We start from the raw sequence: 24,843 nt of genomic DNA on the forward strand, positions 1-24,843 counted from the left end.
GTAGCAGAGGTTGATTACCTGTCTGAGAGTCAAGGATTGAAAACTAAACATTACTCTAGCAAGTAACAATGTTTTTTTCAGAATTGGAGCCCGATGATATGACCACACGAAGATTTGGATAAATTCTAAATGCTTATGAAGTGTAGTCAGATTTTGACAAATTTAGGAGTGAAGATAGTTCCTTAGAAAAATTCAGTAGGTTTATATTTGTTAATACACTATGAGAAAGTATTGAGTATGGACTTTTAATTTTTGATGAGGACTAAATTTGCAGAAAGACACACCTCTTGAACAAATATGGGAATCACCAAAAAATTTCCTTAGAAACTACTTCTTTTCAGCAGTGCAAATAATGCAGATGGGACAATTGGTGATATGACAGAAAATGAAGGATACAATGTTAATGGCTGGCAAGATTGTCTCCGTATAAATTGCATTTGTTTTGAATTCACTGTGGGACTTAGACATCACTGGCTAGGCCAACATTTATTGCACATCCCAAGTTGTCCCGAGAAGATGGTGGTGAACTGCATTCTTGAATCACTGCAATCCCTGTGCTTTACGTAGACCCACAATGCCAGGAGGGAGGATATTCTTACAGATTACTTACAGTGTGGAAACAGGCCCTTCGGCCCAACAAGTCCACACCGACCCGCCGAAGTGCAACCCACCCATTCCCCTACATTTACCCCTTTTACATAAAAATACGGGCAATTTAGCATGGCTAATTCACCTGACCTGCACATCTTTGGACTGTGGGAGGAAACCGGAGCACCCAGAGGAAACCCACGCAGACACGGGGAGAACGTGCAAACTCCACACAGTCAGTCGCCTGAGGCGGGAATTGAACCCGGGTCTCTGGCGCTGTGAGGCAGCAGTGCTAACCACTGTGCCACCATGCCGCCCCAAATTCCAGGATGCAGAGTGAAGGAACTATAATATATTTCCAAGTCAGTATTGTGAATGGCTTAGAGGGGAATCTGTAAGCCTTTGTGCAGATGGAATTCGCTGTGGATTTGGAAGGTGCTGTCTAAGGATCTTTGCTTACTTTCTGCAGTGTGTCTTGTAGATAGTACACACTGCCTGCGACTAAGCAGGTGGTGGAGTGACTGAATATTTGTGGATTGGGTGCCAATCAAATGGATTGGTTTATTTTGGATGGTGTCAAGCTCCTTGAGTGTTTTTGGAGCTGCACTCATTCAAACAACTGGGGAGTATTCCATCACACTCCTGACTTGTGCCTTGTGGATGGTAGATAGGCTTTGAGGAGTCAGGAGGTGAGTTACTCACTGCAATATTCCTGCTGTGTAGTCACTATATTTATATGGTGAATCCAGTTCAGTTTCTGGTCAATGGTAACCTCCAAGATGTTGATAGTAGGAATTCAGTGATGATAATGCTATTGAATGTCTAGCAGTGGTGGTTAGATTGTCTCTTATTGGAGATGGTTATTGCATGGCATTATGTGGCATGAATATTAGTTGCCACTTGTCAGCTCAAGCCTGGATATTGTCCAGGTCTTGATGCAGTTGGGCTTCAGTATCTGAGGAATCGTAATTGTGCTGAAGATTATGCAATCATGGCAAATATCCCATTTCTGACGTTACGATGGAGGGAAGGTCATTGATGAAGCAGCTGAAAATGGTTGGGCCTTGGACACTAATCTAAAGAATACCTGCAGAAATGTCCTGGAGCTGAGATGACTAACTTCCAATAACCAAATCCACCTCCTTGTGTCAAGTATAAATCCAATCATCGAAGAATTTTTCCCCTGATTCCCATTGACTCCAGTTTTATTAGGGCTCCTTGATGTGACAGTTGGTTACATGTAGCTTTGATACCAAGGGCTTTCACTCTCACTTCACTTTGGAATTCAGCTTTTTAGCCCACAATTGAACCAAGGCTATAATGTGGTCAGGAGCTGAGTGGCTCTGGCAGTATCCAAACTGGGCATCACTGAGCAAGTTATTGCTAAGCAGGTGTTGTTTGATAGCACTGCTTATACTACCTTCCATCACTTGACTGATGATCAAAAGCAGACTGATGGGTCAGTATTTGGCAGATTGGTGAGGATAAGGCCAAATACGTTTTTCCCTCTTGTTGGTTCTCTCCTAACTTGCTGCAGACCCAGTCTAGCAGTAATGTCCTTTAGGACCAAACAATGTGATTATTAGTGCTGCTGCTGCAGAGCCATTCATACTGGTGGACATGGAAGTTCCTCACCCAGAGTATATTGTCACCCTTGTTGCCCTCAGTGCTTCCTCCAAGTGTTATTAATCATGGAGAAACAGTGTTTTAGCTGAGTGGGAATGGCATGTGAAATTGAAAGGAGATTTCTGACTCCCCAGAGCCATCCATTATCTACAAGGCACAAGTCAGGAGTGTGATGCAATACTCCCCAATTACCTGGATGAATGCAGCTCCAACAATACTCAAAGAGCTTGACACCATTCAGAATAAAGCAGCCCATTTGATTGACACCACATCCACAAACACGCAGTCATTCCACCATCAATGCTATGTGGCTATGGATTTAAAAGTGTGGAAAAAAGAACAAACATTTTAATTTTACATTTTGTTGATTAGTCACCCAGATTTAGTCAGTCAAGAATAATAAAGACTGTAAAATAGTTGTGGATAAGAAAATGTGGATAGGAAGTAGAGTTGGACAATTGGTATAAATCATATGTTGCATAGGTATGAGGATCAGATTGTTGCATTTAACAAGTTTGTCAGCTGAGGGATGGATAAGTTCTGGTGATGCAGGTGAGGCCATCAGTGCTGAATGGTAAAGATCAAAAGTGTGTACAGAAATCAAGCATTTAATACAGGGGTCAAACAGTGGGGAAATTGAACTATTATAAGCAAATCAGAGTAGGTCACTGGGAACTGCAGCAACTGGTTGAAGTCAAGGAGGTAAAGCACATGGATTGGAAACACCAAGTTCAAAAATAGAAGGAATTGCAGTGTAGCCTCTGATAGCTACTCAGGAAGCAAACACGCCTTCAGAAAGAAATCATAAACCATAGAAGGAATAATTTTAATAGGATGGGGAGATGAATTAACAGTAGTTCAAAAAGACATATAAGGCAAAATAAAGGGCATATCTTAACAGGGTCAAGAAAGCAGCAGAGCTCAAGGAATGCCATCTGGAGTAGAAGTCAAGGTGATCAGGAAGACCTCGTGCCTACAAATAACTTAGAAGAAGATAAATTAATAAAATATACCAAACAACAAAAATTACGAAGCTGGAGGGAGTGTGGGGTGTATACAGAGATTGCCAAACAGGTGACAGCCAGTTCGACTGCATTGTTGTAAATTCATGGAAAGGCTACCTCTAAATTGTACACATAAGGCTTTTACAATGCTATTTGCACAAAGTTTTGAAGAAAAGCTGAGGGGATACACCTACAGGAGGAAAATCAGTTTTAAAGATTTCTTGACTTTGTTAGTAACAAATGCTTGAAATGTTCATCAATTGATTTTAAAGCTCTATTTCTGCAGGGAGATCAACTCAAAAAGCAAGTGTTTCTTCATCCTCTCAAAGAAGCACCGAATACAGTGTGGGAATTCTGGAAGTTATGTATTCAGTATATCACTAAAATGAAACCTTTAGCATTTGATACTTCTCAGGTAGAGAAATTGGACTGTGTCCAGTTGAAAGCAGACCATGTCATGTTTTTGTGTGTGGGGTGGGAGCAGAGAGTTTGATCTTTGTCATATATGGCCTTTAAGAAGAACCTAGGAAGTTAGGCTTCTACATCTGTAAAGTACATTGGCTTGGAAATCAGGCAGAACGTGTTTTGCAACAGAAGGTCAGCCACAGTTTGAACTATGGTGTATTTTATATTCAATCATATAAAAAGTTTGGAACCAGGCCAGTAACTGTAACACTTTCTGCCAAAACTAGGATCCCATCTTGCCAAATAGTGAAATCTATAGTTGTCAATTTTGTTTTAGCTTATTTTTAATTACAAAGTAATGGACTTAATAGCAGCCAAAGACACTGCATGATACAATGAGGGCTTACTGATATGACTGAAACTTTGATAGTTTGCTTTAGTTTTTTGTATTAAATGCACAATATCTTTATATAAAAATAGTGGCTATGCACAAGAATTAATGGACTTCTGCTAGAAGCTTCTGCACATTATTGCAGGGATCTTATTTCTTAAACATCATTGTCAGAAGAGACCTTAGTCAAAAGAGTTTTGATAAATAAATGCAATGTGGTTATTCATATTAAGAAAATCCAACCATGCTTAGTAATAGAGGTAACGCAAAATTTAGTTATAGACTGTATAGCAGATATTTAAGTACATACAAACTGATGACAGTTTTTTAAAAGTTTGAATTACACTGAAGTTCCAGTTAGAATGAAATTAATTTATAATGAAAACTTGCAAAAGGTTCCAGTTGATTAGGCTAAAATGGTTCCTTTTGTCTAATTGATCATCATCAAACATATAATTACAGAAGTTTCCCAATGTAATAAAAGCTGTCACATTTGAGGAATGTTAGAAATGAAATTCATAATCAGGAACAGTGACACAGGTCACAAACACATTGAAATAAGTTATGTTGTTATGTTTACTTTTAGACTGAAGTGCTAAAAGCCAATTCCATTTTTATAAAAAAAGTAACTCTCGGTCTACACAGTAATGTTTACTGATTATGCAATACTATGAAACCCAACTTTGGCTCACAAACGCAATAACCTTTCAGTATTTTAACAATAATGTGGCGCTGGAAAAGCACAGCCGGTCAGGCAGCATCTGAGGAGCAAGAGAATCAACATTTTGGACATTAAGGTTATGTTCGAAACATCGATTCTCCTGCTCTTCGGATGCTGCCTTACCGACTGTGCCTTTCCAGCACAACACTCTCAACTCTGATCTCCAGCATCTGTAGTCCTCACTTTCTCCTAGTATTTTAACAACAGGCAACTTTTCACTGGAGGTCAGTTAGCTGATTGGTTGGTTTGTGATGCAAAGTGATGCCAACAGCATGGGTTCAATTCCTGCACTAAACTGAGGTTACTATGAAAAACTCTCCTTCTCAACCTCTTCCCCTTGCCTGAGACACGGTGGCCCTCAGATCAAATCACCACCAGACGTCTCTCTAACAATTTGAGTAACCCTATTGACATCTGGGATTATGGTGACTTTACCTTTACTTGTAATAGGTGGATCAATTGTGTCTTTTAAAAAAGGTTATCTGGCAAATTTTCTGGGCTTAGTTTATTTTGTAACTTAATCACTGACTTTAATTAAATAGTCAACAGTAGCACAGAACTTCAATATAGCTGAATGGAAAGCCACATTTTAAAAATATTTTTGACGTATATTCATCAAATTCTTTAAATGTGAAAAAAATTACATCTTTCAGTCAATCACCAACAATTTACACTACACAAAGGGTGCTGATTAGTTGAGTAAAAAATGAGGTCTGCAGATGCTGGAGATCACAGCTGCAAATGTGTTGCTGGTCAAAGCACAGCAGGCCAGGCAGCATCTCAAGAATAGAGAATTCGACGTTTCGAGCATAAGCCCTGATGAAGGGCTTATGCTCGAAACGTCGAATTCTCTATTCCTGAGATGCTGCCTGGCCTGCTGTGCTTTGACCAGCAACACATTTGCAGTGCTGATTAGTTGGCAAATAGATGCTGTTGACTGAGGCATTAGCATGGAGAAAGCATGAAGAGTTCTAAGCTTGCTAAACTGTCAAGTGTCACCGTGATCAAATGAAACAGCATGTCCTTTTGGTAATTCACAACAGGCTGAATATTAACCATACTTAATGAGGGCATGTTTGCAAAATCCAAAACAAAGTATTTACTGTTAGGTTCTGCAATTGGGCAGCACTCTACTGAGCCATCCTGAGTGTGTTAATAGCTAGCTATACCAATAACCTATATAAGACAACCATACAAGCTCATATATTTGCTCATTTATGCTTGGTAGAAGCAACATATGTTCATACACAGTAAGCTATTCTTTTCAAACAAAATGAATATATTATGTTCAAGCCTTGTGCATTTTCGCCCTGGTGCTTGGAGAGCCTATAGTTCATGGTAATAGCTCAGCCAATCAGTAGTGACTTTCCAACCAATCAGCATACTTTTCCTAAAATGATTGCTTGAAATTTATCATTCTTGTGTTTGGCCTGATGAATGGAAAATTAAAAGCTTCAATAACATGTCTCTTTCCAGCAACATTTTTAAAAATAGTTTCAAAATTATAATTAATACTAATATGTCTTTTACTTTATTTTCTGTGAGGTAACTTGGCATAGTAGTTTGCCCATCCAATGTAGAACTTGCATGGAACAAAACTTGGTGAGTTCTACAATGGGTAGGTAATCCACTAGTTTTATGCAGCAAGTTTGTCTCTAGTGCATTTTATCAGAGCTGTAAAAACACAAAGATGACGGAAAAAAATTTGACATGAAAAACATAAATTTCAAGGAAAACAAAACACCCACTAAAATTCAATAGAAAAAGGCAACTTGAATGTCAGGGAAACTGCATTAGTAATGTCAACATAACTGGAAGTGATTTATTTATATGGAAAAACATTTTATGACATGCTGTCACTTCATAGTTTTGGAACTTTACACATAATGTAACTTTTTATAGTTAGGGGTGGGCAAACTATGAGATCTCCATCAGGTCACTAGAGTTATGCAACAATTGCCCAAAAATTTCTGTTCAATTTTTTTCTCAAAACACAGACAAGATTAGCAATTCAACAAGTTATCATCATGATTTACCTTTTAATACATACTATCCTAATGATAAGTATACATTGGATTTCTTTAAACTATTTGAAGTAGTGTTGCCAAAAAATATATTTTGATTTTAAAAAATGGCTTTGCTATCCATGTCATATTAGGTAAATGTTGGCATGAGCTTTTAACTCAGAAATCAGAATAATTCAAAAGTAAAATGACTGTAGGCATTATGCTGCACTCTGTACCTGCTATACAGTTCAAGTCATGCCAGGCTTAGGGGCAGGAAAAAGGATGACATTACAAACATAAAATTGTATATGAATAGAAGTATAACAAACAGAAGTGGAGCAGGCATGTTCATTGAGATGGTTACTTACGTTCACCTCTGTGATAGCTATATCAACAACGCTACCCACAACAATTAAGGCGTCAAATATATTCCATGCATCACAAAAATAGTGCTGCATGTGGAAAAAAAAAGGGAAAGAGACAAGGAAAGAATAAAAAAATAGAAAAGGGAAGAGAAGAGAAAATAAGAGAAAGAGGTTACATGTGTACAGTATTTCCTTTTATAGACATGACTATCTATGAAGAGTTGACCCTCAATTGTCAACTACACATCCAGGACTTTAAACTGTACCAGTTGAACCATGTTAAGCCATTTCATTTCCATGTGATACTTGATTTGACCTGCGTTGCTTTCCTAATTCTGTGTAGTCTCACCGGTTCCATTGTAGCACTTGTGGTTAGTGAAACTAATGGAATTAAATATCTGACAAAGTAAAGCTGGTTAAGAAAGAGAGAAAAAAAGTACATAGGTTTGATCTTGAAGAGCGTCATGTATACTCACATTGATCTCACTCAGAATGACGTCTATTATGCTGCCAATTACGATGAGGAAGTCAAAAACATTCCAGGGATCACTAAAGTAACCCTACATGGTGCAGGTGGGAAGTGGGAATGGGGTGGGGGGTGAAAGGCAGGTTAGAAGTTGGTCTTAGATGCAAGACTTTATATGGCAAATATTCTCAAATTTGACAACCTCAGGTCATCACCACAACATAGTTTTACACCATTAGCAATTCTTGTGTTGGTCCAAATCATGTTCTCATATTAATACAATGTGTCAAGCAAACAATTTATTTTCTCTCCTCTTCCTTTTCTGGGGTTATATGATTAAAAGGCAGATGATTGCTTCCAGACTTCGGTCTACACAGTACAGAGTCTGTCTTTAGAAGATAATTATCATTTCTGTTTTCATCCTTGTATGAAAACAGTTGTCTCCATTTACTATCACTGCAGCTATGCTGCTGAGATTGAAAAATTAAAAATGTTAAGTCTTATCAGCGAAATCTTGCCATACACAAATTTCTGAGATAACTCAAACGATAGTTCATTAGTAAAAGATTTGGTTGGAGTAGTTAGGCTGTAGCTTTTTTAGAAGTACTGTTGGTGTGTATTAAACTATGTTGGAGGCGTTTACTGTTACCTTTTTGTATCCTGATTTGAAAATCAAAGTCAAAAAGAAGACATTAGGTTCTTCCCAAAAATTACCACACATTGTGCTTTAAAAAACACTTTTTAATCTACAACAGAGAATATTATGAGTTGAACATGGTTAATTTCAACCTTTATTGAGAATCATATATTCACGATAACTTCAATTTCATAAGTATCATTTCATGTTTATGGCTTCCATCCTATCCCATTCCAGTGAAGAGCTAAGTTCAGAAGCTGTTAACTTTAATGATGAAGTTAAAACATAAATAGTCTGGGGCAGGGTATGGGTAATATTAAAACTAGCATTCAAGCATAGCATGAACAAGGAAATATTTAGGAATGCCACTGACAAAGGAACTTATCCACAGACCAATTATCTGCTTAGAGGAGGATCTGTAATGATGTTTTCTGATGAGTTTATGTTGGTAATCACTGCATACATTTAAGATAGGAGATGAGATAGGATGAGAATTATAACCATATAAAACCTGGTATTGGCATTTTAAAAATATCTTTTTATAAAATATTGCAGGATTTCACAGTTATATGAAAATACTGAAATTACATACCAATTTTCTTCTTTCACTGCTTATGTAAGAACCAGGTTCTTAGTTAGGTACTCAAACATACATGAGAGAATTTTAAAAAATCAAGAATGGATGTGTGAATTGAAAAAAAGAGGTCATTGCAGTATAAATTTGAATTTTTGCATCAAAAAAGTCAAGTCCTATACAAAGGTCTCATTGATGGGAAATGTTTGGCTTGCAATCCTGCGTATACAGCTTGTGATGTTGGGGTTGTTATTGACAGGACTACAAATGTCACATGTATTTTTGTTGGATCAGGCAGTTTTCAAAATCCTTTTGAAAATTCACCAGGCAAAAAATGTTCGGGAACCTTTGAAGAAGTCTGCTGAAGAGTTGGAAACATTCTGACAGAAAAGTGTTCCATCTTTTGACAACTTCAGGTATAAATTTTAAGTGCTGCATTATAAGTTAGATATTTTTATACAAAAGTGTCTGTAGGGATTTGCTCTGAAAAGATAAGTTAACCATTACAGTGATCAGCCTTGTTTAAATGGTGAACACTTTGCCCATTGGCGAAACTGCTTTTATGTATTTAAAACTATAAAACAAAAGTGCATAGGTCCTCTTGTCATGATCTAATGTGAATTAAATGCTTTAACATAAAAAAGTGACATTATCCTGGAAACCTTTTAATGGCTGAACATCTGGAGTCACAGAGAAAAACTGAGCCACCTGTTCTTTCAGTTGCAATAGGTCCCACTATCTCGAGTTTAATGGTTATTTTGACAGTTGGGCCAATTAGTATCAAAAGCTGATGAACCACTCAGATCCTCAAAGTTTATATATGCAGTTTGATTAAAAGATTAAGAGGTTATTAAACGATTATGTGCCTTTGATGTGGAGTTTAGAACTGTGTAACCACATAAGAGGAATTAATAGGTCTGGAGTTTTTCTCAAAGGTGTCTATGTCTTTGAGTAATATCATTTCTGTTTTCATCCTTGTATTGTTCATCAATATTTTTCACAATCCCTTCAAAGATTTCCCATCGATATCACAAGTCTATGGTGGATATTGGGTGAGTGGCTATGGAGGATGCATGTGGGTCATCAAGGAAAACTTGGGATATGAGAGGGATTAAGATATAAAGGGGCATGAAAGATGCAGGAGGAATATGAGAGGAAAAGGCGATTTAAGGAGAATGATGGCATTTGCCCCGAAAATGAGCATGGAAGGGAAATGTGGGATGGTGGGAGTGTGGGACAAGTTTTAGGGGAGACATAAGAATAATGTGGAGAAGTCGATCAACATTCCCAAGAGCAGAGATGGGCTTTCTAACCAATCCACTTCAGCACCCATGACTCCGGCCTGCCTCGGGAGGCAACAGACCTAAATGTGGCCGACACAAGTCTCAAGAAGATAAGATATGGCTGATGTTGGAGAGGTAGTAGTTCTGGCTTGGCAGAATTGAGAACTGCTGCCTTTATTCCAGAACTTGAGATGAAAATCCAGCCCCCAGGATGAAAAATTGTTCACTGCTGATTCATGCCTTCTTGACAAAACTGAGGCTTGGTCTTAAGTACTCAAAGTTCATAGCTATCAATAACTGTTTTAACTAATACAATCTACTTGTTTAACAATGGTAGAAGGTTTCCAGTCTTTTTAAGCTGATTGCTGAAACTTACACAGGAATGTTTTAGAGAAAAAAATATTCATTTCCGACAAATTACTGAAAATATGCAATATGGTTCATGGAGAAGAAAAATCATTGGGAGCTGAAGAGCACTCAATCTTACAAAATGTTGAAACATTTTAAACATGTATACCCATAACATTTGAATGATTTTTCTGTTATATATTCAAAATGCATTCCTTGCAAGGAGGCAAAATTTAAAATGACCAGGAGCAACATTTTGATGGCCATTGGATGATTATGATGCTATAAAAAGTAAATAGCAAAATTCAGGAACACATTTTGTCTGCTAAACTAAGAAGATTGACATTTTCCAGCAAGCTAGAAAATAACTTTTCTTCACAGAAATAAGATAAATGCATTCTTTAAAATGCTCTCAGCTTCCCAATTATTTTCAATGTCTATCAGATGGACGTGATCAACAGTAATGCTCCATTTGGGTGAATGCTGTCTTTCAAATAATAATCTTTTGTTGATGATCAAGTTTATCAGTGTTTATACCTTTTCATCTTGAACCCAGTATCAACACTGAAGGACTTTTTTTTATTGTAGGTTGATATCCACTAAGAACTGGAGTAGATTATATCAAGCTTATTTACTTTAGCTGTTTACAGCTCATAAAGAATTTAATGTGGTTGGTATGGCTTGAATGCTAAGTCAAGACATCCAAAATTACATCATTACTGTTTAGTATTTATAAATAGGGACCAAAGATTCAACTTCTTCACACCATATTTAGCTTATTCTATGCCTAATACAAGTTCAATAAACAGCATAAAACAATGCAGTTCATAACCATTCTACAGCCTGTATTGGTTGTTCTGATGGCTCATTTTGACACTTTAATTCCAATTGAGAAGAATATTTCTGCTATTTTTGGCCCATTAATTATAGTTCTATTTTTCTAAAATTTAATTGTTTCAAGGGATACAATATGTTGTCAACTAATAGTTGGAGTACTACATTTCATTTGCTTTGCCTTCAGACCAGAACGCATATACCTTAGTGATAATTTCTGCTTTTAGTCAGTAAACAACAGCTGCCAAGTCCAGATATATAGAGTAGATGAGGATATTATTGAATTCAGTTGTAATAACCATCACGGTGAACAGTCTGTCAATATTAACCATCTTGCTTCACTTGTAAAGAATGCTCATGAGCAGGACACTTGGAAGGCTGTTTTCAAATCTATATCACTTTAAGTGACAGTGTCTTCATGAAAAGGAAGAGGAGAAAATGGGGAGGGAAAATAATATGGATGGGGTTCTTTAGAACTTTTGCTAAAGAAGGAAAATAACTCTTGTAGTCACATGAGTGAGTGTCAAATTGGTGTTTTCTGACTTATGTTGGCAAAATTATGCTTCCTGACTTTCAAACAGCAATTATTTTATATTGCAAAATGCCCCACAAACATAAAGCAAAGACAGTGTCACCTGTAAAAGCCACACATTGTTTTGTTAATTATATCAATTAAAAATTTTGCAAAGGCATTTGCTGTTGAAAGGCATAAACATTCTTTAGAAAGTGCATATTACCCACGTACACAAATTTGCAATTCACCAAATTAAACAAAGCAAATAAATTAATCAAATTCATTCATTGATTTTGTCCACTTTAATGGGTTAAGCATTGAAAAAGTGATGTAAAACATTGAAAATGAACTGATTCAATAAACTGTCCCCATTCACCAATATTTTCTCGAATTGCTTTATCCAGGAAAGATCAAATTTGATGGAAGGGACTTTGTTTTTCATGTAAAAGCATTTGTGTTCTCTTTACAAGTACAAAAGATGGCAACATAATTTGTGGAAAAATAATATTCTGAAATGCAATAACGATATGAAGAGAAACTTATAACACTTCGGTGTTATAATTGAACATTTTAATCTTTTGTGTGCAACATGGTAGCAAATTCTTCTCATACACCTTCAGAATAAAATGATAACACAGTGCAGGCAGAAATTTAAATGGTTGAATATCTTTAGGTCGAAAGAGCACCTATTTGTCAATAAGTCGCCCTTACTGAACATGACATTGCATTCATTTTCATGAATGCATATTGCCTCGCAATAAAGTCAAATTATGATTCTTCTTCTTCTTCCTTTCAATTGTATCTCACTCAAACAGCAACTGCTATATGGAAACAAATCAATCAAAATACTATAGTGGCAACCTATTTCCATCATAACAACATGATAAGTAACTGTGTTCAAAATGAAGAAATTTCACTGTCAACGACCACAAAATTATAGAATCGGAAAATAGTCTCAGGATAGGAGGAGGCCATTTGGGCCACACAGTTCATGTCAGCTTTCTACAAGTGTAACACAGGTAGTTCTACACCTCCGCCTTTCTTGTGTTAACCTACTTTTTTTTTTCCTCTTCCAATTATCCAAATTCTTTTTGAAAGCCATGATTGAATCTGTCTCAATCTCACTCTTAGAGTGTATACCAAATCCTAACTGTTATTTAAGGCAGTTAGTAACTGAAAGAATTGATTGATTCCACAAGATAAGGTCCACCCATTCGGATATGAAAGATTGTTCCTGGTAGAAGCTAACCATTTGTTCTAAGGTATTCTCCAAGAGTAGTGTGGCATGGCGGCTTAGTGGTTAGCACTGCTGCCTCGCAGCACGAGGGACCTAGGTTATGGGCAACTGTCTGTATGGAGTTTGCACGTTCTCCCTGCATCCATATGGATTTCCTCTCACAGTCCAAAGATGTGAGAGTTATGTGGGTTGGCCATGCTAAATTGCCCATAATGTCCAGAGATGCATAGGTTAGGTGAATTAGCCATGAGAAATGCAGGATTACAGGAATAGGGTAGGAGGGCGAGTCCGAGTGGGATGCTCTTCAGACAGTCAGTGTGAACTTGTTAGGCCCTGTGGCCTGTTTTCATACTGTAGGGATTCTAACAGTTGCAGAGAAATCTGCATGTGTTGCCATTGCCATAATCAGAGGTTTAGTGATTGTTCCTGGCTTAACAGCATTGTAGCTAAAGCAGTAAAACATGTTTATCCTTAAGTTGAGCCAAATCAGAAGGTTGTTTTTCAAACAGGAGGCATGTGACCAGTGGAATCCACCAGGGATTAATGCTTGATCCACTTTTATTTGTCATTTATAAAACAATTTGTTGGTATAGTTGTCAGTGAAGAAGGTTATCTAGGACTACAAAGGGATCTTGATCAGTTGGGTCAATAATTGAAGGAGCAGGCAGATGGAGTTTAATTTCAATAAATGCAAAGGAGAGCACGAATTATACAGTTAAGAGCAGGGCTGTAGGGTAGTGTTTTCGAACAAGAGACTTAAGGTTCAGGTATATAATTCTTTGAAATTTGCGTCATCGGTAGACAGGGTGGTTAAGAAGGGGTTTGGTATGCTTACCTTCATTGTTCAGTCCATTGAGCATAGGAGTTGGGATGTCAGGTTGAAGTTGCACAGGTCATTGGTAAAACCACTTTTGGGGTACTGTGTATAGAAAGGATATTATTAAATTGGAAAGGGTTCAGAAAAGATTAACCAGGATGTTGCTGGGACTGGAGGTTTCAGGCTAAAGGATAGACTAGATAGGCTGGCAGGTTGAGGGTTGACCTTTTTAGAGATATATAAAATCATGAAGGGCATAGATAAGATGATTGACAAAGGTCTTTTCCCTAGATGGGGGAGTTCAAATCTAGGGGGCATATTTTAAAAGTGAGAGGAGAACGATTTAAAAAGGACCTGAGGGGTAACATCTCACACACAGGGTGATTCATATGTAGAATGAACTGCCAGAGGAAGTGGTAGATGCAGGTACAGCTGCAACATTTAAAAAAAAACTTTTGGATAGGTACATTAATAGGAAACATTTAGAGGGATTTGGGCCAAATGTGGGCAAGTAGGACTAGTTTAGTTTGCAAAACTTGGTTGGCATGCAAGAGTTGGACCAAAGGGTCTGTTTCCCTGCTGTATGAATCTATGACTCTATGACATACAACTATATATCTTATATCTAATATATCTAGCTATAAAGTAATGTGTAACAATCTTTTATTATTCAATACTGAGCCTCTATTGTGGAGTGTATGTCATCACTGTCCACTTGGATCAGTTGGTCAATTAATGCCTTTGAGAAGGACTGTTGGCTGTGAATCTGACATATTGTCAACAGTGTAGTTAAACAACTTTATAAGATGGTTAACAGTTGATTACTTTTTAGATTACTTACAGTGTGGAAACAGGCCCTTCGGCCCAACAAGTCCACACCGACCCGCCGAAGCGCAACCCACCCATACCCCTACATTAACCCCTTACCTAACACTACGGGCAATTTAGCATGGCCAATTCACCTGGCCCGCACATCTTTGGACTGTGGGAGGAAACCGGAGCACCCGGAGGAAACCCACGCAGACACGGGGAGAACGTGCAAACTCCACACAGTCAGTCGCCTGAGTCGGGACTTGAACCCGGGTCTCAGGCGCTGTGAGGCAGCAGTGCTAACCACTGTGCCACCGTGCCGCCCACTGTCCACTGTCTCCTATCACACAGAAGCAGCAGCAGGAGTCATAGCTTAAAAAGAAATCTTTAATTCTACAAAACCCACTGCAATCTGAGGAGAAGGAAGGAAAAGAAAAAAAAAATTGGATGTTTCTTTAAATTTCATCAGCTTAAAAGCACACAGAGCCTGTTAATTTTTGCGCAAGCAACACCAAGTAGTAAAAAGGCTTGGAGTGATGGCCACATTAAATCTGCCTGTTAAAAGCTAACTTTAGCTTGTATTGTTAAAAATATCAAAAAGCATTTGACATTTGACACCTAATGTGAGTTAAATGTTTTGAGGAAGGGTGAACAAAATTTGCAAGTAAAAGCAAAATTCTAAGCTGAAAGAAAGCTTAAATGCTATAATAAGCAAAGAGCAGCGCCATAACTGCTTTTGAAAATAACACGAAAAGCTGCAAGAATTCTTATTAAAAAGAACACGTTCAGAACTTATAGCACCACTACAATTTTAATAAACTTGTCCTCTGTCTTTAATTTTACAATTCTCATTCATCAACTTATAGTGGTGCGAGAAGTTCTGAATGTGAATTGTAAAACTAAAGGCAGAGGACAAATTTATTAAAATTGTAAAGTGTTAGGAACGGAATTTTTTTTCTATTAAGTAGAAATTTAGGATGTGAGATCAATGCAATGCCATTTCATCAATGCAAAATAGCATAAAAAGCATGGAGAAACAGAAAAGCTTAGAATCTTTCAGAGTGTTAAAAAGGGCACAAAGATCATGAACACAGGAAAAACAGCATAACAAAACCGTTTACCCTAGAGTTAGAGTCATACAGCACAAAAACAGACCTTTCGGTCCAACTGGCCCATGCCAAATAATCCCAAACTAAACTAGTTCCACCTCTCTGGTCTTGGTCCATATCCCTCTGAACCTTTCCTATTCATGTATGTATCCAAACATCTTTTGAACGTTGTAATTGTACCTGTGTCCACCACTTCCTCAGGAAGCTCTTTCCACATGTGAACTACTCTCTGTGTAAAATGTTTGCCTGTTATGTCTTTTTAAAATCTCTCTCCTCTCAGTACAAAAATGTGTCCTTAGACTTGAAATCCCCATCTTATGGAAAAGGCAACTAACTCTATCTATACCTCTCATTATTTTATAAACTTCTATCAGACTGTCTCTCAACCTCCTATGACTTAGTGAAAAAAGGCCCAGCCCAACCAGCCTTTCTTTATAACTCAAACCTTCCATACTTGGCAACATCCTGGTAAATCTCTCCCAAATCCCCTCCAGCTTGATAATATCCTTCCTATATCTGGGCGACCAGAACTGGACACATAATTCCAGAAGAGGCCTTTACAATGTCCTGTACTACCTCAACATGACTTCCCAACTCCAAATTTCAAAGGACTGCGCTAAGAAGGCAAATGTGCCAAATGCCTTTTTAACCACCCTGCCTAAATGTGATGCATACTTCAAAGAATTATGTAACTGCACCCCTAGGTCTAACCAACACTACCCAAGACCCTACCATTAATTGTATAAGCCCTACCCTTGTTTGTTGCAATACCCCACATTTATCAAGATTGAACATCATCCGCCATTTTTCAGTCCTTTGACCCATTTGATCAAGATCCGTTTGTAATCTTTGAAAACCTTCCTATTGTATGTAATGCCACCAATTTTGGTATCATCCATAAACTTACTAACCTTGCTTTCTATATTTTCATTCAAAACATTTATATAAATGACAAACAAAAGAGGATCCAGAACTGATCCCTGTGGAACACCATGAGTTGCAGGCCTCCAGTCTGAAAAGCAACAGTCCATCATGACATAAAACATAAAATGCAGTATTTCTCCATTTTCAAACTGTTCAGTTATATTTAAATATTTGAAAACAATTTTTATTGTGAAGATAGATGTTTTGTAACATTTTGATAATTTTACCACCTTAATGGTAATTAATGAAAATTTCTGAAGAGGAAAACAATAAGATAGAACTGAAAAATCTTCAAAAACACAACAAAGCTTTGAAGGAGGAAGCAATATGTGCAATTCATATTCATTATCTAGTAATGAAAGAAAAACATTGCAATATTTGCAAGTATTTAAAATATTTTTGAAGAAGTCTGAACATTTAGTATAAGTGAACTTTTTTTGTTGCATAATTTTATATTCATGTTAAGAGTCTGGGTACAAAATAGACTGATTGAGGTGAAAGCTAGGCCAAGAACTTCTTCAAACTTGTCCCTTTCATTTAGTACATGTTAAAATTTGTTCTATGGCACAGTGGCCCAGTGGTTAGCACTGCTACCTCACAGCACCAGGGTCCTAGGTTTGATTCCAGCCTCAGGTGATGGTCTGTGTGGAGTTTGCACATTTTCCCCCTGTCTGTATGGGTTTCCTCCGGGTGCTCTGGTTTCCTCCCACAATTCAAAGATGTGCAGGACAGGTGAATTGGCCATGCTAAATTGCCCATAGTATTATGTGCATTATTCAGAGGGGAATGGGTCTGGGTGGGTTACTCTTCGGAGGGTCCATGTGAACTGGTTGGGCCGAAGGGCCTGTTTCCACATTGTAGGGAATCTAATCTAAAAAAAAACTAAATACTACATTGCATAGTATACAAGAGATAGACAATAGGTGCAGCAATAGGCCATTCTGCCCTTTCAGCCAGCACCACCATTCATTATGATCATGGCTGATCATCCTCAATCAGTACCCTGTTCCTGCCTTATCCCCATACCCCTTGATTCCACTATCCTTAAGAGCTCTATCCAACTCTTTCTTGAAAGTATCCAGAGACTTGGCCTCCAATGCCTTCTGGGGCAGAGCATTCCATACACCCACCACTCTCTGGGTGAAGACGTTTTCCTCAACTCTGTTCTAAGCAGCCTACCCCTTATCTTTAAACTGTGTCCTCTGGTTCAGGACTCACCCATCAGCGGAAACATGCTTCTTGCCTCCAGAGTGTTCAATCCTTTAATAATCTTATGCGTCTCAATCAGATCCCCTCTCAGCCTTCTAAACTCAAGGGTATACAAGCCCAGTCGCTCCAATCTTTCAGTGTAAGATAGTCCCGCCATTCCAGGAATTGACCTCGTGAACCTACGCTGCACTCCCTCAATAGCCAGAATGTTTTTCCTCAAATTTGGAGACCAAAACTGTGCACAATATTTCAGGTGCGGTCTCAGCAGGGCCCTGTACAGCTGCAGAAGGACCTCTTTGCTTCTGTACTCAATTCCTTTTGTTATGAAGACCAGCATGCTATTAGCTTTCTTCACTACCTGCTGTACCTGCATGCTTGCTTTCATTGACTGGTGTACAAGAACACCTAGATCTTGTTGTACTGTCCCTTTACCTAACTTGACTCCATTTAGGTAGTAATCTGCCTTCCTGTTCTTGCCACCCAAAGTGGATATCCACATTAAAGTGCATCTGTCATGCATCCGTCCACTCACCTAGCCTGTCAAGGTCACCCTGTATTCTCCTAACGACCTCCTCACATTTCACCCTGCCACCCAGCTTTGTGTCATCAACAATTTGCTAATATTACTTTTAATACCTTCATGTATATCATTAATGTACATTGTAAAAAGCTGTGGTCCCAGCACTGATCCCTGTGGCACACCACTGGTCACCGCCTGCCATTCCGAAAGGGAGCCATTTATCACTACTCTTTGTTTCCTGTCAGCCAACCAATTTTCAATCCATGTCAGTATTTTGCCCCTAATACCATGTGCCCTAATTTTACTCACTAACCTCCTATGTGGGACTTTATCAAAGGCTTTCTGAAAGTCCAGGTACACCACATCCACTGGATCTCCCTTGTCCATCTTCAGAGTTACATCCTCAAAAAATTCCAGATTAGTCAAGCATGATTTCCCCTTCATAAATCCATGCCGACTCTGACCTATCCTGTTACTGCTATCCAGATGTGTCATAATTTCATCCTTTATAATTGACTCCAGCATTTTTTCCACCAGTGAGGTCAGACTAACTGGTCTTTAATTCTTTTTTCTCTCTCCCTCCTTTCTTAAAAAGTGGGACAACATTAGCCACCCTCTAATCCACAGGAACTGATCCTGAATCTATAGAAGATTGGAAAATGATCACCAATGCATCCACGTTCGAATCTTACTGTTAAATGATGGAAAGACTATTCCATAAATTCTACCACCTAATAGTATTAGGTCTACTCCATTAGTCTCTTTGCTCAGGTTTCTAGCATTCACATGGCAAAACAGGAGGCTTCTGTTTAGCTCTGCTTGTTTGTCTTTTTTTCTCAACTCCGCCCACATTGCGCTATTTACGCTGTGAGGAGTAGCTCACTCTAAGGTTGGCCCAGTGCCCTAAAACTCTAACATAACACTTCTCCCAACTTTTTCTCCTTGTCACAAATATTGAATAACACATGTACATTTAATAAATGAATTACCTGGATTAGTTCTTTTTACAACTTTTATTGTACATTTTTCTTTGGGCTGATGCCAAATTATATCAAGTTTGGAGAGTTTTTGCTGTATGTTTGCTCAGCCTATCATACCAAAATTCTGCATTATCTAATCCAACCCATGGAATCTCTCACATTCTGGTTTTCACCCCATTTTACCATGTGCCATTCCCAGAATGACTCACCACTAAGTGGATGTCTACCTAAAAACTGGCATTCCTTGAAGTCTGTGCCATATTTAAAAGGCTATTGTGCACCCAGATGAGCACTCAAATTTTCATGCTGCCCTGCTTGTTGGCAGACGGTGTCAGAACATATTTGAGAAGGGGAAGAGACACCACAATTCTTTGCCAGGGACCTGTCGGAGGACCCAATGGACAGGGTGTGGTGAAAAGAAGAGATGACTCCTTTTCGAAGAAACAGCAGAAGAATCTGCACCATCAGATCCAACCAACCTGGTCTGAGACCATCACCTGGGTCAGTACCATCTGCAGAATGCAGAGCATATACTAGCAACGTAGAAGATATTCAATGACCTTCTCTGTTCCACCACTATAAGTGCCATATTCTTTTCTCTGCTACTTCAGATTCAATCCATCCTTGGTCTTCCAGCCATCTTTTACTAAGGCTCTGCCACTCACACTATTGCATGCAACACCTTCCCTCATTCACAACACGTCCTCCCATCCCCCAACACCAAACTTTCCACACCAATAGCACTGTATGTCTTTTGAGCTGCCTCACCAGTCCTTTGGTACACCTCACCACCTTTTCTCCACATGCACTATCCTAACAGCCATATAAAGCTATTCATCTCATTTATTTCCCACTTTTGCATATTACAGGAGAAGACAGCCTAGGCAAGGGCAGAGAGAGCATGGTGAAGGGTGCTCAATATTCATGTCTTCGCCCATTACGAGGAAAAAATTCTGGCTATTGTAGGAAAAGCCTGGGCTGCTCTGTGGGGATGCAGATATATCCATGTCCCATCATTCTTCAATCTATTATAACTTTCATATTGACTCCGCTGTCACTCTCCATCAGAATTCCCATCCTCAACATCTGAGGTCAAGAGTAGAGAGGCTTTGGAGAAAGCATTGACAAGGCAGCCTCCTGCACTCCCAACAGCCCCGATACTGACACTTTGGTAGGAACCATAGATATAGAGTATGTGGGTATACAATCTGGTGAGCACCTTACATCAATAGATATGCAGCTGGCCAAGGGAGGAAATATCCAGGAAACTGGCCAACTTTGGCCAACTACCAGAGACTGGAGACCTATTAAGATCCAGTTAGGAAATTACCCTTTTCGAATTGACAATCATGGACTTCATCCAAATGCGCAGGACACAGGTGTAATGGCAGACATGTATATGGAAAGCAATGGCCCTTACTGCTTAGAAGCTGTACCAGTGCAGTGAATCCTGTGACTGGTTATTTGTACCTGTGGACAGTTTAGTGTCTGCCACAGACAGCCAGGCCCAGCACACTCAGGGTTGGAGAGATGCACAAACCTACACATCATCACCCCACCCATTGTGCCTCAAGTCTGAAAGCCTGATGACAGGATTGGAGATCTTCGACCCCAGTCCAAAGCCCTATCCTCAATAAGGAGATGATGTAAGAGACAAAGTGGCCAGATCCTCCATCCCAACTCCAACCTGCCTGTCTCCCTCAGACCCCTTTAGTTCAAACTGAGGAGGGTCAACACACCTCTGGTAAGAGAAGTACATATAAAATGAGCTGGAAACAAGTAGCTGAATGATCTGCGGAGTGGTGATCAATTGTTGATGACAAAGGTTTTATGCCATGTTTTTGGATCTTGGGTAGCTGAATAGCTTGAATGTGAATGAGATAGTCAAAAGCCATCAGATCTTCAAAAAGAAAGTGCTGTCCTCTTCCCGCAATAAAAAAGCACCTGAGCCTGAAGAAATCCAGTTTATTTTCCCTCACCAGCTGCTCTTTGCTGTTGCTTTGAACCAATGAGTCCTCAAAATCTGTAAGCTGGTTGCTCTGTGCCTCCTGTAAGGAAGTGAACAACTTTTGAAGGGATAGACTTTAAGCCAAAAGGATCTTCTAAGTGAACCCCGTGGACAGGGACCATTAAACTGCCTTCCTATTTTTTTTCCCTCTAACCGTAACATCAGTGCTTTTGGAATCTGTCTGCATCTGTATATGAGTGTACGGGATGTTTTATAAGGTGGCTAGAGTTTTAACTTGTAGTTATATGTCAATGGCTCATAATTGTTTACCTGTAGCTAGAATTTATTTGTAATAATAATCCTTATTACATACAGACACCTATCGTAGATCCATGCTTTCTGTCCAAATGGGTCTAAACGACCGGTGGAATTTCAATCTCATTAAACTGGTCACTTTTGCCATGACTCTGGGAATAGCAGTGTTTGAATTCCAGCATGTAATCACAGTGAGGCTTAACTTTAATTATCTACAAATTCTGTTATTACAAACACACAAGATAGGAGTAGAGGTAGATCATTTGTGCTCTGAGTCTGTTCTGCCACTCATGAATGACCTTTGATATTTCAAATTCCACCTTCTCACCTACCCTTGGTTTCCTTATCTAACAAGAATCTATCTTCCTCTGCTTTAAAAATATTCGATGACCTCCATCTGCACCACCTTCTGAAGCAGAGAGTTTGAAAGCTGCACACCACTTTGAGAAAAAGGCATCTCCTCGTTCTATCCTGAATGAATAACTCCATATTTAAAACAGTGCTCCCAAGGACTTCACTACAACATGAAACATTCTTTCGACTTCCATCTTATGAAGATCATTCAGAAGCTTATAAACTTCATTAAGCCATCTCTTACTCTTGTAAACTCCATCAGAAACAAGCCCAGGATGTCTAGCCTATACTTATAAAATAACCCATTCATTCCAGGTAGCAAATCAGTAAAGCAATGTTTTTAAATGAGGAGACCAAAACTGCGCAGAGTATTGAGGATGAGGTCTCACTAATGTACTGCATAATAATCGTAGGATAATATCCTTACTTTTATATTCAATTCCTCACTCAATAAAGGATAGCTTCCTATTAGCCTTTTTGATCATATATTGTACCCACATATGGACAAGAAAGTTATCTTTAATCAGGCTCATCTATCCACAGCATGTTAGTTCTTCAAAGAACTCCAATATCTGCTGGCTCTTCATAGAATTAGAGTACAGAAGAAGTCTTTTAACTTATCGAGTCTGTACCACCAAAAATATACCACTACCTACACTGGTAACACTTTCCTGCACATATCCTTGAATGTTATGACATTTCAAGTGCTCATTCAAGTGCTTTTTAAAGGTTGAGTTTTCTCACCTCAGCCACATCCCAAGCAATGCATTACATCCCCCCACCATCCCCTGGGTCAGAAGGTTTTCCTCAAATACCCTCCAAACCTCCTGACGTTTACTGTAAAAGTGTGCCCTTTTTTTTGGATCCTTCAACTGAGGAGAACAGCTGTATTCGATTCATCTTGTCCACGTCCCAGTTAATTTTAGACCCTTCTATAAGGTAGCCCGTCAACCTGCTCTGCTCCAAAGAAAATAACCTGAACGTATCCAGCCTCTCTTGATAGCTGAAATAGTCCATCCCAGGCAACATCCTAATGGATCTCCTTTGCCCCCCACCCCCCAGTGCAATTACACCCTTCCTATCGCGTGTTGACCAGAACTATGGCCTAACCAAAATTCTGTTTGGCTCCAGCATGACCTCCCTGCTCGAATGATTTGTGCCATGATTAATAAAGGCAAGCATCCCGTACACTTTCTTAACTACCTTATTACTCTGTGCTGCCACCTTCAGGTATTTGCAGACAAAAACTCCAAAATCCCTCTGTTCTTCTGAGCTTCCTAATGTCTTGTTTCTTCTTTCTGATTATCTTGTTACTGAGCTAATTTTAGATCAAACTTGCCAAATTACTCAGGAATCCATGAACTTTTATGTTGTTTAGCAGTTTTCCAAATGGGACCTTATCAAAAGGCTTGTTGAAATCCTTGCAAACAATCGTACTTTTCTGCAAGTATGAAGGTACAGATAATAGTTCCTTAAAAGTGGAGTCGCAGGTAGCTCAGACAGTGAAGGCGGCATTTGGTACGCTTTCCTTTATTGGTGAGAGCATTGACTATTTGAGTCAGGAGGACATGTTGCAGCTGTACAGGACATTGATTAGGCCACTTTTGGAACCTTGCATGCAATTCTAGTCTCCTTCCTATCAGAAGGATGTTGTGAAACTTGAAAGAGTTCAGAAAAGATTTACAAGGATGTTGCCAGGGTTGGAGGATTTAAGCTGCGGGGAGAGGCTGAATAGGCTGGGGCTGATTTCCCTGGAGTGTCGCAGGCTGAGGGGTGACCTGAAAGAGGTTTAAAAAATAATGAGGGGCATGGATAGATTAAATAGACAAAGTCTTTTCCCTGGGGCGGGGAGTCTAGAATTTGAGGGCATAGGTTTAGGCTGAGAGGAGAAAGATATAAGGGACCTAAGCGGCAACTTTTTCACACAGAGGGTAGTGCATGTATGGAATGAACTGCCAGAGGAAGTGCTAGAGGCTAGTACAATTGCAACATTTAAAAGGTATTTGGATGGGTATATGAATAGGAAGGGTTTGGGGGGGGGGATATGGGCCAGGTGCTGGCAAATGGGACTAGATTAGGTTAGGATACCTGTTTGGCATGGACAAGTTGGACAGAAGGGTCTGTTTCCATGCTGTGCATCTCTACCCTCCTCCAAACACGTGGTTACTTCCTAAAAAAATTCCACTATATTTGTTAGGCATGACTTCCCTTTGATAATGCCATGCTGATTACCCTTGATCAAACCTTACATCTCCAACTGGCAATTGATTCTTTCCTTCAGAATTTTCTCTAATAGTTTCTCTACCACTGCTGTGAGACTCATTGGTCTGAATTTCCTGGTTCATACCTATCACATGTCTTACGAAATGTCATCACATTAGCTGTCCTCAGGCCTGTGGCACCACCCTGTGGCCACAGAGTTAGTCAGGGCCCCTGCAATTACCTTCCTCATCTCCCACAGCAATCTGAGTTACAACTCATCTGGACCTGGGGATCTGTCCACTTTTAAATCTGCCAAAATCTCCAATTCATCCTCTCTTCTTACACCAATCTGCTCAAAAACTTCAAGGTTCATCTTCTCGAATTCTGTACTGGAATTCTCCTTCTCCTGAGTAAGGACAAGTAGCATAAGATCCTTACTTTTATATTCAATTCCTCATTCAACAAAAGGTTACATCCTATTGGACTTTTTAATTATGTACTGTACCTGTATTTAGACAAGAAATTTATATTTAACTAGGTTCCTCTTTATGCATAGCACATGTTAGTTCTTCAAAGAACTTCCAGTAAATGCTGACACTTCATAAAATTAGAATACAGAAGAGGCCCTTCAGCTTAACGAGTCTGTCCCACCAAAA

General features: G+C 39.0%; 1 protein-coding gene across 1 annotated transcript in view; it reads right to left on the bottom strand.

The window, feature by feature from the left end:
• cacna1c (calcium channel, voltage-dependent, L type, alpha 1C subunit) overlaps positions 1-24,843 on the bottom strand; it is a 1,009,638-nt gene that overhangs the window by 317,810 nt on the left and 666,985 nt on the right. Inside the window, exon 30 of the mRNA XM_060839877.1 lies at positions 7,583-7,666. Within this exon, the coding sequence (XP_060695860.1) occupies positions 7,583-7,666 (84 nt within the window). The remainder of the gene's footprint in view (positions 1-7,582; positions 7,667-24,843) is intronic.

The sequence above is a fragment of the Hemiscyllium ocellatum genome, chromosome 19 (assembly GCF_020745735.1).
Source record: "Hemiscyllium ocellatum isolate sHemOce1 chromosome 19, sHemOce1.pat.X.cur, whole genome shotgun sequence".
Lineage (NCBI taxonomy): Eukaryota > Metazoa > Chordata > Chondrichthyes > Orectolobiformes > Hemiscylliidae > Hemiscyllium > Hemiscyllium ocellatum.